The 16,478-nt window shown below is 36.3% G+C and overlaps 1 protein-coding gene across 5 annotated transcripts in view; it reads right to left on the minus strand.

Moving 5' to 3' along the window:
* LOC140792047 (uncharacterized) overlaps positions 1-13,490 on the minus strand; it is a 31,267-nt gene extending 17,777 nt beyond the window's left edge. Inside the window, exons 1-10 of one of the 5 annotated variants that reach the window (XM_073142849.1) lie at positions 13,433-13,490; positions 13,026-13,331; positions 12,723-12,940; positions 10,848-10,948; positions 10,592-10,703; positions 10,278-10,488; positions 5,198-5,290; positions 5,020-5,111; positions 2,604-2,721; positions 2,369-2,469 (exon numbers count right to left, since the gene is read on the minus strand). In XM_073142849.1, the coding sequence (XP_072998950.1) occupies positions 2,369-2,469; positions 2,604-2,721; positions 5,020-5,111; positions 5,198-5,290; positions 10,278-10,488; positions 10,592-10,703; positions 10,848-10,948; positions 12,723-12,940; positions 13,026-13,331; positions 13,433-13,441 (1,361 nt within the window). In that variant the 5' untranslated portion in view covers positions 13,442-13,490. Of the gene's footprint in view, positions 1-2,368; positions 2,470-2,603; positions 2,722-5,019; positions 5,112-5,197; positions 5,291-10,277; positions 10,489-10,591; positions 10,949-12,722; positions 12,941-13,025; positions 13,332-13,432 lie in introns of all 5 variants that reach the window. The other 4 variants (XM_073142848.1, XM_073142847.1, XM_073142846.1 and 1 more) reach the window with 4 other exon arrangements.
* Positions 13,491-16,478: the final 2,988 nt, after the last annotated feature.

Here is a 16,478-nt window from a genome sequence, read left to right on the forward strand (position 1 = left end):
CTAGATCAAAGTTTGAAATGCATTGAGAACTGTATCTACAGCAGGGGCAAGAGTAGTCACTGGCTCAGACGCAAAAGCTAGAGTAGGTTCAGGGTTTGACACTTTATCCCTATTCTCGCTAGGAGACAAACTATGGGCATTAGCTCCACGATGACGGCGCATATACATAGCGTCCTTGCAAAATTGGAATAATGTTAAGAATAAAATTGGATATTAAATAAAATTTATTTAATATCTAGCATGTGTCTGGTGTCAAAGTCCTATCATGTATCAGTTATGTTTTTCCCACTAATATTCATGATTATTTTAATGGCTATTTGCACGAAGTATAGCAATACACTGATCATATATTTTGCACACAGAAGTATAATAATGCATTTACACATCAAATTATACGTGCTCTGACAAAAAAACACAATACAAGACGAATAAATATATAATTGAACCCACTCACCTGAGTCTAGGTCAAATAACTGAAATTTCTACTCCACATGAGAAGAAAAATCACCACTTTTAATAATTAAATAAATAACATAATTTTAATTTAACAAATATCATGATTTCTGAAACTGAAAACTAATTAGATGGCTAAAATATGGGCTAGTTTAATCCCAAAGGGTTAGGCTAATTGGCCCGCAGCCCACACAATTCTTAATACTCGTGCTGGACCAAGGCCCAACCCACCACTAATCATGGATGAACCCGAGCCCAACCATGCCTTCTTCCTCAAGGAGGTCAACTAGAGGAAAGAAAAAGAGAATGAGAGGGAGAGGAAAGGACCTAACGACCTCGTCGTCGAGGCCTCAACGACCTAAACAAAGAGAGGGAAGATCGGCCATGGAGGTCGACCGTGAAGGACCTTGCATCCATGGCCAACTACGACCCAAGCCACGAGGGCTCCAAAAGAGAACACCTGTTGCACGAGGCCAACGGCGTGAAACTTCCAGTGACAGAGCAGCAACGACCTGAAGCCGCAAGCCAACGTGATTTCGCCAATAAAGCCACAACCCCACAAATTAGATACTTCACTTCTAGCCTATTTAATTTTAATTAACTTTGTGGAATGGGAGAGCACTCACAGGCAAGTCGAGTTGCGATCTCCGATTGCTCCAGCGGTGCTTTAGTGCATCGATCTAAGGACGTGACTCCGATAAGAAATAGAAGATAGGAGAGAGGAAGAAGGGGGAGTTTTAGCGTGTCCTCTCCAATTTAGGGTTAGGGTTTTGTTTTATAAGGCCAATCCCGATTTCAATTAGGATTCAGCCGAGGATTTCGTGGCCACCTCCTCGTCACAAAACGTGCGAGAGAAAGAGAAGAGGTCGCACGTGCAATGCACGTGATGGTTTTTTTTTCAGTTCTTACAATTGTAGTCATGGTGATCCGAAGAAAGGTAGCTCTCATACCAAATTAATACAACCTGAGTTATCGTGGTTGAATCAACTTCGTCCAGTTTGTAGTCCTATTGCCCTTATTGGCTAAATTAGTGCAGAAATTAAAGTTCTCTTGTATGGTAATTAGATAAGATTGAGAGAGACACTTATTAGTGGCTGGACGAAACTTTGCAACGAAAGATGTGGTGTCGGTTGGTGAAGGAAGGAGGAGGTGAAGCCAGACAATCAAGAGGAAAAGGGAGATAGGGCGACAAGGGCTCAGGCAAATATTTATTTCTTAGAGAAAATTAGGGTTGTGATCCATATATATATAAAGAGGCTAACCTTCGACTGACTTAGATTCAAACTCGATCAACTAAGTGATTTGGCTTGTCCAAGTGATACTCGAACTCATAATATATGTCCTAACTCGAAAAAAACAATTAATTGATAACAAGTCCTAATTAATGAATTAATAAGTTCAATCCATAATTAGCAGGTACTTGAGTTTATGGCTCGTGCTAAAAAAAAATGTAAATGACTAAACTAGATAACTAGGCTTGACCCAGCGAGCCCAATGTGCCGTGAATAGATCCAATCTGACCAGGTTCATATCACGGATCTCGTTGTTGTAGCAAGGTGCCTATCTCCCTAACCCCTCTCTGACCTTTCATGCTCTCCTTAACACCTTGATGAAGATGGTAAAATTGCTAGGGACAACATGTTCTGATCTACCCTTGTGCCAAGTGGCACCTTATTCTCGGTAGAAAGGCATACCGTGAACGTAAATCCTTGAATGATAGTGCTTTTCTACATCCAAATATGGTAAAGAGTACTAATTGCAAAGTGCCAAAAGCTAAATTGACATGTTTACGTACTAAAAGAGTAATCAGGTTTATGGTACTTGTGTGTCATCTCATCCTATCATATCTACAGATAAAATGTGTTTGTATATAGTAAGTAACAAGGAAAACAAGTATAGAAAGTCTTCCACTTACTTTATTCCAGAAAGAAAAGAACATTGAAGTACTTTCATGTCCACTGAATTGTAAGGCAGAAGGGCCACCTCAGGATTAATTCCTTGCTGCATGTTATCCGTCTATTAGAAATGATAGATGGATAAAAATTCAAACAAAATAATCGTTAAGTGCAAAAAGAAAGATATTCTAAATAGACGACCACCAAAAATTCATGAACTGGCTATTTAATCTAGTGACAAGGTGAAAGATGTACCTCTAATACAATTAGGCATTTATTGTCCGCATGCCAACATTGAAGTAACTGAACAACAGAACCAAGCCTAAGACTCCAATGAGGAGAAAGAACTATGCTTGGCTCCTGCCATGCCATCCTGATAACATTTTTAGCTTCATTACCATGGTAATTAATAATAAGGGAAAAATATACAAAATATAACTCCTCAATTTGATATAGCATGGATGGACATGTTGGTAGATTACAGCAGCATCTCAAATGATCCTCTACCTCTCTAAAACTCTCACCCTCATAGCCTATCTTCTCCTTCCACTGCATGCGAGGTGGTGACCTTTCCTTTCTACCAACAACTCGCAATACTGACTTCCTCCCTATACTCCTCTCTACATGGACTTGGACTCTATGTTATGAAGTCCATGATTCTTGTGCCAATTGCATAGCCTGCCGTGCCAACACTCAGCATAAGCTGCTTTGCTGCAGGACTATCCTCGTCATACAACATGTAAGAGCAATAACTTTTGTAATGGCAAATTCGTGAACAAAATTATTTTTATTTTATTTGTACAAATTAGATTCGTGTGTATGGTCAAATCACATAACTTATGAAAAGATTATCAAAGCTTCAGTTTTAGGATCTCACCTACACGGAGTTAATGGCGTTTGAAAGATTGAAATGATCCAAAGGAAATTTAAGTGGCATTCGAACGGCATGCGCAGGATAGCAAACAAAAGTTCAAAATAAGAAACGGTTTTGAGCATGAATCATAGATGTTTCTCACCTTTAAGAGATTGAGAGCCAAAGGCTGAGATATCCATCATGTGAATTCTAGGAGTTTTTAGTCACAACTTAAAAAAATTATCTAGTACCTTCCCAAAATTAAATTCCTATCTATGTGATAAGAGCTTCTACATATTTCTGAATGCTAGTTCTACATCAGAGATTGATCAAGAGCATCAAGGGAGTTGAATCTAGTCTACATCAACTACCATCACCAACACAAAAAGTTTGAGACGTGATCTGAGCGACAAACTATGAACCAAACGTAGAGGCAATCTAATAATAGAGTAGTTAATCGAGACAGTTCGAACAAGACTTAGACAACGGACCGTCTAAGGAATTGTAAGTACTTATTTCTACGAAGATACGAAAATATGATATAGATTGATCTGGTTTGGACGGATCCATAGCTCTTTTTCTCTCAAAAGTATTAAGAAGTTTTTTATGTTAAAAAAAGTTGTGTCATTGTGTTTGTCGTCTTTTTAACATTTTCTACTCTTACTCAAATTTCTTCACACCGACTTGAGATCGATTTTCATAGTTAAAGTAGAATTAGGATTTCTATCTCCTACTCGGATTTTCAAAGTTTAATTTTAATTGGTTTTTCTAAGCCTAGTAGGATTGGGTTTTCCTAAATGGACTTGGATTTCGTTCAACTTTGTCTTTGACTTAAACTTTGACATTCCATCTCCAAAACTAGTCAAATTAGAAATCCTATCAATTTTCACAATATGCTCCATGTAATAGAATAAGGTCGCTCCAATAAGTCTGTCGTTAGATTTGAAATTAATGCATCCACAACAAATAATAATCTTACACGTTTTAAGGAAGAGGAATGTCGAGATATTTTTATCTCATACACAATACTAATAGATTCTATACTCTAGAAATTCAAACAAATGTCAAAGTAAATCAGCAAATCAATATCCTACATTTTCATCTTTTCAATGCATCAAAAAACTACAAAATGTTATACTCAAGGACAATGTTTAACCCACAAACTCTAGAACGAAAGCCTAAAACCACCATTTTTTTCTACAAACAATATAGCATATGATTAGGATAGAAAATTTATGATTTCGAACGATTACGAGTCGAGCCCTTTATCTTTTTAAATGATGATGGACACTCATAAGAGAGTCGGTTTTCACTACTACTGTAAATATACAATATGATTTCCTAGCTATACATAGGCTTCCCATAAACCCCAAAATGAACACTAAAATCTTTGCTAAAACATAATCATGCAATTACATATGAGAATTAACATAGAACAAACAATAACTATTATAAATATCAAATTAGCAGTCATCAATCCTTCAAGGTAGTACTTAATATTTGAACAAGAACAATGTTGGAAAGCTAAAATGGAAGTCAAAAAAGTTGGGCTAACACTCAAAATTACTCATCTTTCCAAAATGTAAGAACAAAAAATTGAACTGAAATTGTAATTTATCTTATTCAAATGGAAAGGGACTCCATGTAACTGTTCGTCTCATTGAAATTCGAATCGTATTGTTCTCTATTGCATCCCTTTTTAAAGATGTAAGGCAGCAAGCAAATACGAACTTACAAGGAAATCTATCCAAGTATTGACTCAACAATTTTGTCATGATAGATCAACAAAATAATCATAAATGTTGGAAAAGTTCTTACAGCAAGTTTGTGGAGTATAATAAGGAAAATAGATAAAGCTTGTCCTCTTTCATGAGATCAGAATGGCTAAATAGTGCCTCACCAGAGAATAGCTGCAGGAAATCAACATGATCTGCCTCATTCACCATCTAAATGTTCCATGCAGTAGAATGAGCATATAAATGTATTGAGATATAACCTTTTCTTGGCGTTTCTTGCAAAGCCATTCTGGCACAGCATTGGTAAAAGCCAATGTCTCTTGTGCTGTGGTAGAAATCATGAATATGGGTACCTAATATGAATGATCAACGATTAGTGTACCAAATTTGAAAGCAGTTCAATTTCTTGTGCTGAATTTTTTTATTGTTGAATTTGAAGTGTGAAAATTTGATTTGGGGTTTAATTTGAAAATCATTTATCAAACTAATTTCTTATTTATACACTTCCGTTTCACAGAGTTTCTAATATTTGTGATCTTTGCAGGAGGTTTATTTTCAAAGATAAGTATGTTATCTCAACTCTAGGTTCTTTGAAAACTTTAGAGATTTGTTTAGGTTAGTGTTTTGTCATGAAATTGCCAAAGGGAAAAATATTAGTGCAATTATTTTGTGATGGCAAATTCATGAATAAAATCACTTGCATTAGAGTTGGTACAAACTAGATTTATGTATACAATCTCAAGAAACACTACTTAAAGAAAATCAGATTATGCAAAGAGATAAAAAATCAAAATGAAAAGAAAGCAAATTCAATAGCCTATATCAGATAGTATTCGAATGCAACATAGGCACAGGAAAGGAAGCTTAGATTGCACTTGAACAGCACTTATGGGGTTTTAATGGCATACACAGAACTGAGAAAGAAAAGTTCAATTTCAAATTCCGATAGGAGTTTTCCTTAGAACTTTCGCCTAGTACAAACCTGATACGAACCAACTTGGGGTTGATTTGAATCGCAGATAGTTTTGCACAATTGAGAGAGAATATTCGCCAAATTTTCTCTAGATGCCAGAAAATTACAAAACTTATTGGAATAGTTTCATAACTTCCAGATTTAGATTTTTGATATTCAGACCCTTCTCAGCTTTAGGATGATATTGGGGCCTAATCCGGATGACAAACCAATAGTGGTGTAGGTGGCGGGTGTGGATCGGCTTGTAGATGATAATGGAGATGGCGTCGATGGTGGATGATGATGGTAGTGGTTAGATAAATCGATAGTTCAAAAGAGAAGAAGGGGGAAAAGTATGCCTACCCTATAAGACTAGGGGATCGACAAATGAGGGAGATTAGAAGCTGGACAATACCATTCCGACAAGAGAGGAGGGAGATTGAGGCTGGCGGCGCCAAGTTGAGAGGGGAGATACTAAGATGCAAGACAAAAGATAATTAACCTTTAATACACCTTGTTAGAGTCTTTTTTTATTGCATTCGTTATTTATTTTTATTAAAATAAATTTTCTGTATGTCGCGTTCCAACACGGAAGGAGGCGCGTTCGCACGCCTTTGCGAACGCCTGCATCAAATTTGCAAAAACAGAGAATGTGAAATGTGCGTTCGAATGCAATCGGGTATGTTCGAATGCTGCATTCGAACGTCTGCATCAGATTCACATCAACAACGAACGCCTTTTGTGCGTTTGAATGCGATCGTGCATGTTCAAGCGCGATCGGCGGGAATCCACTAGAATTATAGTTAATAATTATTATTTTGGCTTGTTGACTAGCCTCTATAAAGGTGTGGATGGTAGCTAAAATCATTATGCTTATTGAATATTGATTTCTTGCCTCCTCTATCCTCTCTCTAGTCTCTCTACCCTAATCTCCCTCCCTCTTCACCAACCTACCACTTCTACCGTTGACAAGGTCTCTCCTAACTTCTAATCTCCCTCGTCTGTCGAGTCCTCCCTCTTCCTTGGAATCTCGACCACTTTTTCCCCTTCGTCTTTATCTCTTAAACAACATCAACCATCCACCCTCATCTCCATTATCATCCATAACCCTAACATCCACTCACCACCTTCATCCTCACTATATCATGTTTTCCTCCCAGTTGCAGTTCGAATTTGCGAAGGGCATAAATACGAAAAACGTAGATCAAGGAGTTACGGATCGATCCCACTTGATTTCGTAATTTTCTGACTATAGGAGAATATTTAGTAAATATTTTTCCTCGGTTGCGCAGACTGCTTCCTACAATAAATCCAGATCTTAAAGAAATCGTTCCGTAGCCCTATCATTGGTATCAAAGTCAGGCGAATCTCAGACCTCCATTAATGGTGGAGACAAAAAAGATGGCATCAACAAAGAGATCAATAAAGAACACACCGACAAGGAAAAACTCAATCCACGATAACCCTAACTGTGAGGCTAATTGTTTTAGGGCGGCCACGGTAGGACCGAGTCAACCAACGTCCATGGGTGTGACCATGAGCTTGGCGGATAAACTTAGGGGCATGTTCCAAACATTGCTACATAGGGTGGACGCAATGCAAAATAATCATAATGCTTTAAAGGAATATGTCATGAACTGATAGGCTTCGTCATCTCCTCGACGAAGATCGGTGCCTCAATAAATCCAGATCTTAAAGGAATCGTTTCGTAGTCCTATCAACCTTTCATTCATGCATACCTAAGATATAAGCCATAAGGCATTATTTATAGAGATTAAATCAAAACAATCCTAACAACTTAACTAAATCAGTTTTTCTTATCTTCTCGGATTAGTCTTTCGTTTGCCACAGATAGATTCCTAATGTGGAAAAATCGTGAATACCAAAGTTGTAGATATAGAGGTTGGCGATTTTATCCAAGTAGTTTGATATTATTTAGACGTCTGTGGAATATCCTACGAATATTTTCCTGAAACTGCGCAGAGTTGGATTTATCTACTAATTAAATAAAATACTAACCTAGTAAGACTCTAACTAAATTAAATAAGTAGATAAGATAACTAGACTTAATCCATTGAGTCCAATGTCCCCTTGATGTCTAACCCGGATCGCATCAAAACCAAAGGTATTGACATGGCATCTGATTTACCCAATCCATCCAAGGATCCCTTATATAAAGGAGCTTACTTTCTACTAAGGTGTGAAGAGCAAAAAATAGTCAGAGTGCTTTTAAAATTATGCATATGTCTTGAAGCACATCGGAAAAGCTAAACCATCCTCTACCATGCATCTTGTTCAACATCCCAAGGCACCGAGATATAAGTGATCCACATCAAGCAACAATCAACCAAAGGCGATCTAACTTCACAAAGTAGTTCATTACAACGGGACATCAAATAAGAGATGGACTTCAATACTTAGGTATTGGTGTGCCTAGAGGAGGCAATGAGAAATAAATTTATGATTTTTTTTTCTTTTCGATGATGGATATCTTCATAGATTTAATCACACATGGACCATTTTATTTTAATTCTCTTAAATGGTTAAGATTTTTTACTTCATGTTACAAGACGGCCTAAATAAGCTGCAATGAAAGGAGATCCTTTTGTGCAAGGCAGCATAATTCCAGCCACCTGATACATCTTCTTCTAACTGCCAACCAGCATGAAAGTACTATTTTTCCATGATATGTACCAAATCACTACAAAAGGCACCACCAGCCTTAGTTCGTTGTCACTCCCAGCTAACCACCCTTTTAAGATTGTGCACCATCATACACCAGCTGGTCATGCCCGGTCATCGGCTTGGTACTCGTGTTTCGACTTCAATGATGTACACAAGTTGAAGAAGATGATGAGCTAATGTTTGTCAAGTTAAAGAGATATTGAGCAGGATTTGCACATATAAAATTTCACTTAACCGAAACAAATCTAGTGAAGAAGAGAGAAGAAGAAAACTTCTGTATTAAACAATTGAATCATTACAAGAGAAAGAAGTTATATAAATAGCTTATCTGAAACAGTTAGCTAACAAACTAACAAACTAGGACCAATAGCTAACTAATTTTATCTTCACTAATTATGTTAAAACCGAATATCACAACTTAGATTATCAAAATAATCAGGTTTAGTTGGGCCTTATAGTGGATATTTATGCGGCCCAAAACTTTGATCAGTATTCGTATAACTAAAACGAACCATAACCTTTCATCTTCCTCGCACATCTTTGTCCAACACTCGCTGTCCATTTCCTCTGTTTTTGACATTTTCTTTTCTCCCTTTCTTTTACTTCTTAATCCAGAAGCTCTCTTGCTGATGGCACCACCATTGTGTTAGTGTTGGCATGGTAATGTGCTTACAAACTATCCATTGGTAACTATCGTGTGGTGGCAACAATGAAATCCTTTGGAAACAAGAGTACCATTTCAGTTATTTTAATGCTCTATTCCCACAAGTTATAATTGTATATCTCGTAGAATGAACAGAAACACAAACGTCTGTATTTGTGGTTATAGGTGCTTGGCACACATGGCTAAGATGCCTACAACACTACAACACAAATACTATAACGTGTTTTTTATAATCATCCAACAGGATAGTGGAAAGTGACAGATTAGTCTATAAGCCAACCTAAAGACTCAATATTAAAAAACAGCTGGTTTTATCATGCTAACCAAGTGCGAAAAGGAGGTTCACAAACTTTTTGCATTAATAGGTGCTGAAGGATGCCTTTATTAAAGCCCCCACAGGTGCAGCAAGAAGAATACTTAATATTACATAGGGAAAAGGATAGTGAATATGATGATGTCAAGCATACCAGAATTTGGATGAATGGAACATAGAGTAGAAAATTGGCAAGAAAAAAAAAAGATCAAGCTTAAAGAAAGTCAAGCAAGAGCACTAACCCGAGAAAGGCAAATAGTACAAAGTAGTGAGTACTAAAAAAAATGTACAGCAAAAAGATAATATAAAAAGACTATGATGATATAATTAATCAAGATCTAGATGTCTTGAAGCAGAAGGGCCTCTTCATGTTGAACATTTAAGCTTAACAGTCAGTAATTTTCAATAGGATCACTTATTAACCATTTTATCTAGACTGTTAGGCATCTTAGATAAATTATGCAAGTTAATATATTGAATTATTTGAAACCTTTTCTGCAACTGAGAACAGCTTTAACATAGTTTTCACTTTTCAGTTCTATGATCACACATATAACCCATCCAGCTAGCTTGAAAAATCTTACCTGTGTCCATGTGATCATCAACAATAATTTTGTGATTTTTCATATATCTTTCAATTGTCAAATAATGCATCACAATATTGTGAACTCAAAGCGGGTTAACTTAGTGAGAGAGAGACAGAGAGAGTTCAAATTTAATGATCACCTTTATATTTGAATACTCCAATGTCTCCGATATTTGCTCCAATAGTAGAAGTACCACTCCAAGGCGACCTATAGGAATCAGAACAGAACCTCCAGCTTTCAAAGAATTTATAATGCAGGAGGAGATGAAACCGATCTTGTCAGTCTCCTCCACACTTTCATCAGTGTTACACAAGTCTTTGACTATCTGACTTTTATTATCACTAGTAGCCCTATGGCATGATTCAAAATAACTCACAGATATTAGCTTAAAAATTTTGATATCAGAATGTCTCCTAGTAAGGAACAAAAGAAAAGAATGAAAGGCAATCATACCTTTTATCTGATACACTACAAGGAGAAGCATCTTTCTCATCTGTTTTGTTGTGATATGCACGTCCACTGGTATTATCACAATCATTATCCATGCTATTCAGGGATGAGAAATCTGAAAATATAACCAAATCATTCCCCCTCAGAGAATGGTAATCAAAATCCATTGCATGAGCCGACTCGAATATAGAACTCGACAAGTATGTAATACTTCTTCTTGGGCTTCGTATTGTCCAATTACAACTTCCAATATCCAAACCTGAACTAAAGGCTTTTAGGATCAATGTGCCATTAAAGCAAGTTTCTTCAGCATACTTCACAGGCAGGATTTTCTGCATACTTCCCTTTACATCTGCATCACTGATGTACAGATATTACATACCCCAGATAGTGAAAAACAACAAACTCCAGAATATCTCATTAAAGAAGGGAAAAACATAGATTGAAGTATTGGCCAATCCCGATCCATATTGCTGAAACGGATCGGCCGATATGGCCAATTTAGCCAATCCCCGATCCAAACCGTTCGAAATTAAAGATTGATACAGCCAATACGATCAATATGTATCATTTTTTTAAGAACCCGATCCTAATCCCAAAACAAATACTTAGAATATTGGGAAAAACAAAGCTAAGATAATGAAACTCAGATTTTGCATTAAGATGGCTTTTTTTTCTCCAAGTTAATTCACTTTTTGTGGGTTAAGGGATTCCTTTGGATGCTTAAATTTACTTTTTTTTTAATGTGTCCTTTTTTATTCAGTAGTGGATAGAGGTGGAAGGAGAAGAGGATGTGAATAGAGGAGACTCATTGCATACAATTTTGTGATTAATATAGCGATGTTTCTCAAAATAGATTACTTAAACATGATTTGTTAGTGTTAGCTAAACAAGCAAGTAAAAATTCATAAGAACCTTCTCCTGTTTTACTAAAAGACTCCAGCAAACAGGCCTTACATGTCGCACAAGATATAATAATAACCAAGACGTAGGTATCAGATACTACTTGACAGTAAATTTTGAAGTTATTGTCCACAAAATTTGGTATTTCAACATCAAACTATTCAAACATTTCCTTGCTGTTCTTGAATTATACCTGATAGATTATATGAATCAGTATCTTTGGAATATCAAAGATTTCAAAGTGAACATCAGCTTGTTATGCAAAGGGACCCAATAATTCTCAAAATTCTTGTGCATATTATTCCTCATCTCCAGGATGTCTAAGTAATAACAGCTCGCAATACATGAGAGAACATTATCGATAATGTGCAAAGTACTCTGCATATAGAAAGCTCACAATATTTTCATTTAATCACTATTATCATGATGTTGCAGACTCCAAAAGTAATTATGACATAAATCCATTTAATCCAAGAATGTCATAAGACCAGTATCCTTATACATGCAGCATGCAGTGTGCTTCCATTAACAAGCTTCAAGTTTCAACAATCGAACTACATTTTAGCACGAATTATATAATAGAGAGTGCGATAATGAGCCACATAATTTAATAAGTCAGTAACCAATGCTCTTTCAGATAATATTCCAAATTAAGGAAACAATCGAAATAACACAAAGTTATGTAACTCAATTTTTTTAAATGTCAAAATTAGATGAAAAAGTAACTTTTGTCTAGGTCCTTTGATTTTTTTCTGAACCCTACCAACTTGAAAAACAATTGAATGTGTGTTTGACCCAACTCAATTTGCTCTGGTTGAAAAAGAGATAATGAGAACTACCCAAACAAATGGTTTTTGAAGAAGTTAAGTTTGGATGCTATGACCAATAAAACTTAGCTTATCTTTTTAGATGTCATGCACAAGTACAACCTTTTATGTTGTTATCTGCTTAATTAGTGAATATAGGAAAAAGTAGGGGATGTTCGAACTTAAGACAAAATTATATCAGCTGCAACTCCAAACACAAAGACATGATCAAATTCCTATGTTTGATGGTATCAGATCAAAACAAGGCACTTGCCATCAATCTAAAGAAGTATTTTATTACTATAACACAATTATTAGTTCATATACGACGTATCAGTCAAAACTTAAGTTTAAACATGTCAAACAAGACTTAGAATTTAACAACAGATAAAGATAACACTAACAGTAGGTAAGGTAAAACAAACCTGTACAGAGGCATCCAACTGCCCAATTCCTCTCCCTCCTCCCCCATCACAATTCTCCTCAACTCCAATGGAAGAATTTTAAGCTCCTCCCACTTCATCCATTCCGGCAGGCCCACATTGTCGCCAGGCCCATGGTACCTCACAAACTCAGCGTGCATCGCAACAAGGTCCTCCATCATCAGCCGCCCAATTCTAGCAGTCACTTCGGTGGCATAAATCTATAAGACAAAAAAAAAATTCAGAACCACCACAACACGATGAACAAATCCCAAAATCCTGCAAAATCTTTCAATATTTAACCACCTTTCCAGTGAATTTGGGGTTGCGAGTGAGGAAGGGGATGCCAAGGAGAGCGGATGGGGAGGATACCAAGACGGCGTCGATGAGAGATGGGTCCCAGAGGTGGAGGGCGGCGACGGTCTTGTACCACGGTAGGGCGTTGATGAGGCCGGAGAGGGAGGAGGTGGAGGTGGAGGTGGTGGTGCGAATTGGGGAGAAGACAGTGAGAGCAGAGAGGTCGAGGGGGCATTCAAGGAGGAGACGGAAGCCGCTCAGCTCAAGCATGTGACATGGAGGGAAGTGGAAACCACTCCCTTCACTAAGGCATGTCTGTCATCATAGCAAAGTAGAGGAGCAAGAGCAATAGTTAGATATTTAAGAGAGAGAGAGAGAAAAGGTACGCCAACTTCATGGAAAGTGAGAGGAGTTACCAGCTTCATGCGAACGAGGAGCTTGAGAGGCAGCGGGAGCGAATGGAGGAGAGGGGCGGGTTCTGAAAAACCCTACCCGAGTGAGAATTCGTTTATTAGGATACGAAATTCCGAAGAGAAATTACATTCTTACCCCCATATTATTAGACCTAAATTCACCTCAACCAAATAACTCTATCTGTATCACTCTATCCTATTAAAATTATACAAATTGAATGCTATTTTTTCATTATATGATAAATAATTAAATAAATAATTTATAAATATTCAAACATATCTAAAATAATATCAGTTGAATTTCAAATGACAAAAATATAACAAAAATATACATATATTTATTATATTTATTATCTAAAATCTAATTAATATTATTTTAGATACATTAAAAAGCTTATCTAATTATTCTAACTTACTTTTTCGAATCCTCTGCCAAGAGGAAAAACTCCTATTAACTCCTATTGAACGTCAGAGTTAATCAACTTGCATAGCAGTAGTTTATCACAGAAAAAAATTGATTTTAATCGATAGCCATTGGTGTCTAAGAATGGAATTATGAATGAATCTTATATTTAATTTACTAGTGCTAAGAAAATATTGTCTAGAGACTAAAAATCAAAGCACTAAGATATGATAGCAATTTGGGAATGCAAGATTCTAGACTTCAAAGGACCTAACAATTTAAATCTCTATGCAGAAAAATAACAAATATTTTTAAGTGCAAACTAAACTAGAGATCTAATATACAAGTGAAATCTCTCTTGAAGATACTATTGACAGTTATTTGCAAAGTAGATCTCCATGCAGAAAAATAACAAACACTTCAACTACAAATTTATACTGGATCACTGACATACAAGGCATAATCTCAAATATGTAAACAATAATGAAACTATATAATGCTCTAACAATCACATAAACATAGTGATGTGAGCTGGGTCAGATCGGATCACATCATGGGTACATTGGGATCAATGGATTGAGTCTAGTTATCTTATTTATTTATTTGGTTTAGTTAGAGCCTTAGTAAGTTATGATTTTATTTAATTAGTTAAATCTAATTCTACGCAGTTTTGGAAAAATATTCTCAGAATATTCTACAGATATTCGAATAATATCAAATCAATTAGTTAAGATCACCAATCTTTATATCTACAACTTTGGTATTCACGACTTCTCCATATTCAAAATCTATGTGCAATGAAACGAAAGATTAATCTGAGAAAATAAGGAAGACTGCTTTAGTTAAATTTGTTTAGAACTTTTTGATTTAATCTCTATAAATAGGGTCCTATGGCTTGTATCTTAGACATACTTGGAATGAAAGATTAGTTAGCTTTTGCCTTGGCATCTCTTGTAATGCCCCCGTCCGGCACGAGCACGTGCACGCCCACGCGCACGTGACAAGTCGGGCGGGGCCCGTCACGCACAGATACTCTCCTGTGCACATATAATCATGACATCATCAAATAAAAAATGATAACATATCCATAATTATATAATCCATCACCAGATAAATCATACTATTAACCAAATAAACATGTTAACATATGAATATCTCAGTCCACAATAATATACACTAGACCACTACATAATCTGACAAGACCCACACAGGCCACAACAAACCATCAAGATATAACTAAACAACTGATACAAGAGTACGCCATGATTCGATCTGTATCATATAAATCATCGTTTAATACAAAAGAGTACAAATATCAAAATACTGGTACAACTCAATTTCTATATAAACTACCATTTATACTGTCTCCCGTTTATAGCTTATCTCATTTTTGCTCTAAAATATCTCATTAGGGTTTCTCAAGGCGGTATTACGTACTATAATATCGGTGGTGGTTAAAAAGAAAGAAATAAAGAGAGTCATGAGCAAAAGACTCAGTGAATACCTTACCCCGAATCAGTGATGCAAAGTAGAGAGTAAATCAAGTATTGGATAATATGAGTCAGAAAGAGTTATGTCATGAATGAGTAAATGAATGTGTCCTCAATATTACATAAATGAAATATATATAACATGTCATAACTGATAAGAATACATAATCCTTGACAATGAATAAACAGGTCACCACGTCATATGATCATCATAACTCTCTCTCAATTATGATATATGATATATGCCAACCATGACAATGCTATGATATCCAATGCAATCATATATGATGTATATTGACTACTCAAAAATCAGGTATGTCAAATAATAATGAAATCATATGTATTTCTTAACATCACGATTATCAACGATATCTTAATATAAAATCATCATATTAGACCACTATGCACGGTCAACACCCGGTACCCGGTCTCAACATCATGCCCGAAGGCTCCGAGCATACAATGCCATCCGCAAGGAGTATCTCAAATATAACCATACCTTGCCATCCGCTAAGGTATCAACATCCATCCAGACCAGGCACCCTATATAGTTGATAGAAACCTCGTGAGGATAACTCACCACATATGCCCTAACGAACGACATGTGTCCCATTGTCTGTGCGCACAGACTCAACTGACCTCGGACATGGGCCACGAGATATCGCGTATCAACGACCATAATCATCACTCCAGCCACCCTAACCCTAGCGCCTACTCGGGTATCCCTACGCTTTCTATCAACTATCCTATCAATCACATTTCATGCTTTCCTTCTAAATGACAGATCAAATGCATATATCCAGTACGATAATACGTCAATGCATAACAGGAATTTAGGTGGAATAGGAATCAAGAGAAAATGATGCAATGTATTCTCCATCTGTATCGTCAACACATGCATACTCATGCTAATCTATTACATGTATACTCATGCTATAGATCAACTCGGTATACAATCATAACAGTAGAATCATCTGTTATCATCTCTATATATATCACCAATGTACTCATATTCCAGATCAGCATAATCAAATGCATGATAAAATATGCTCGACTGTAATCATCTCTAGATAAAATCATATAATCATGCTGGAGGCCAAAATATGCATGTACATAATATATAATATAACATAATTTGAGAAAGACGTCTAGGGGA

This window comes from Typha latifolia, chromosome 7, assembly GCF_019914945.1.
Source record: "Typha latifolia isolate L0001 chromosome 7, TyphaL0001v2, whole genome shotgun sequence".
NCBI classification, from domain to species: domain Eukaryota; kingdom Viridiplantae; phylum Streptophyta; class Magnoliopsida; order Poales; family Typhaceae; genus Typha; species Typha latifolia.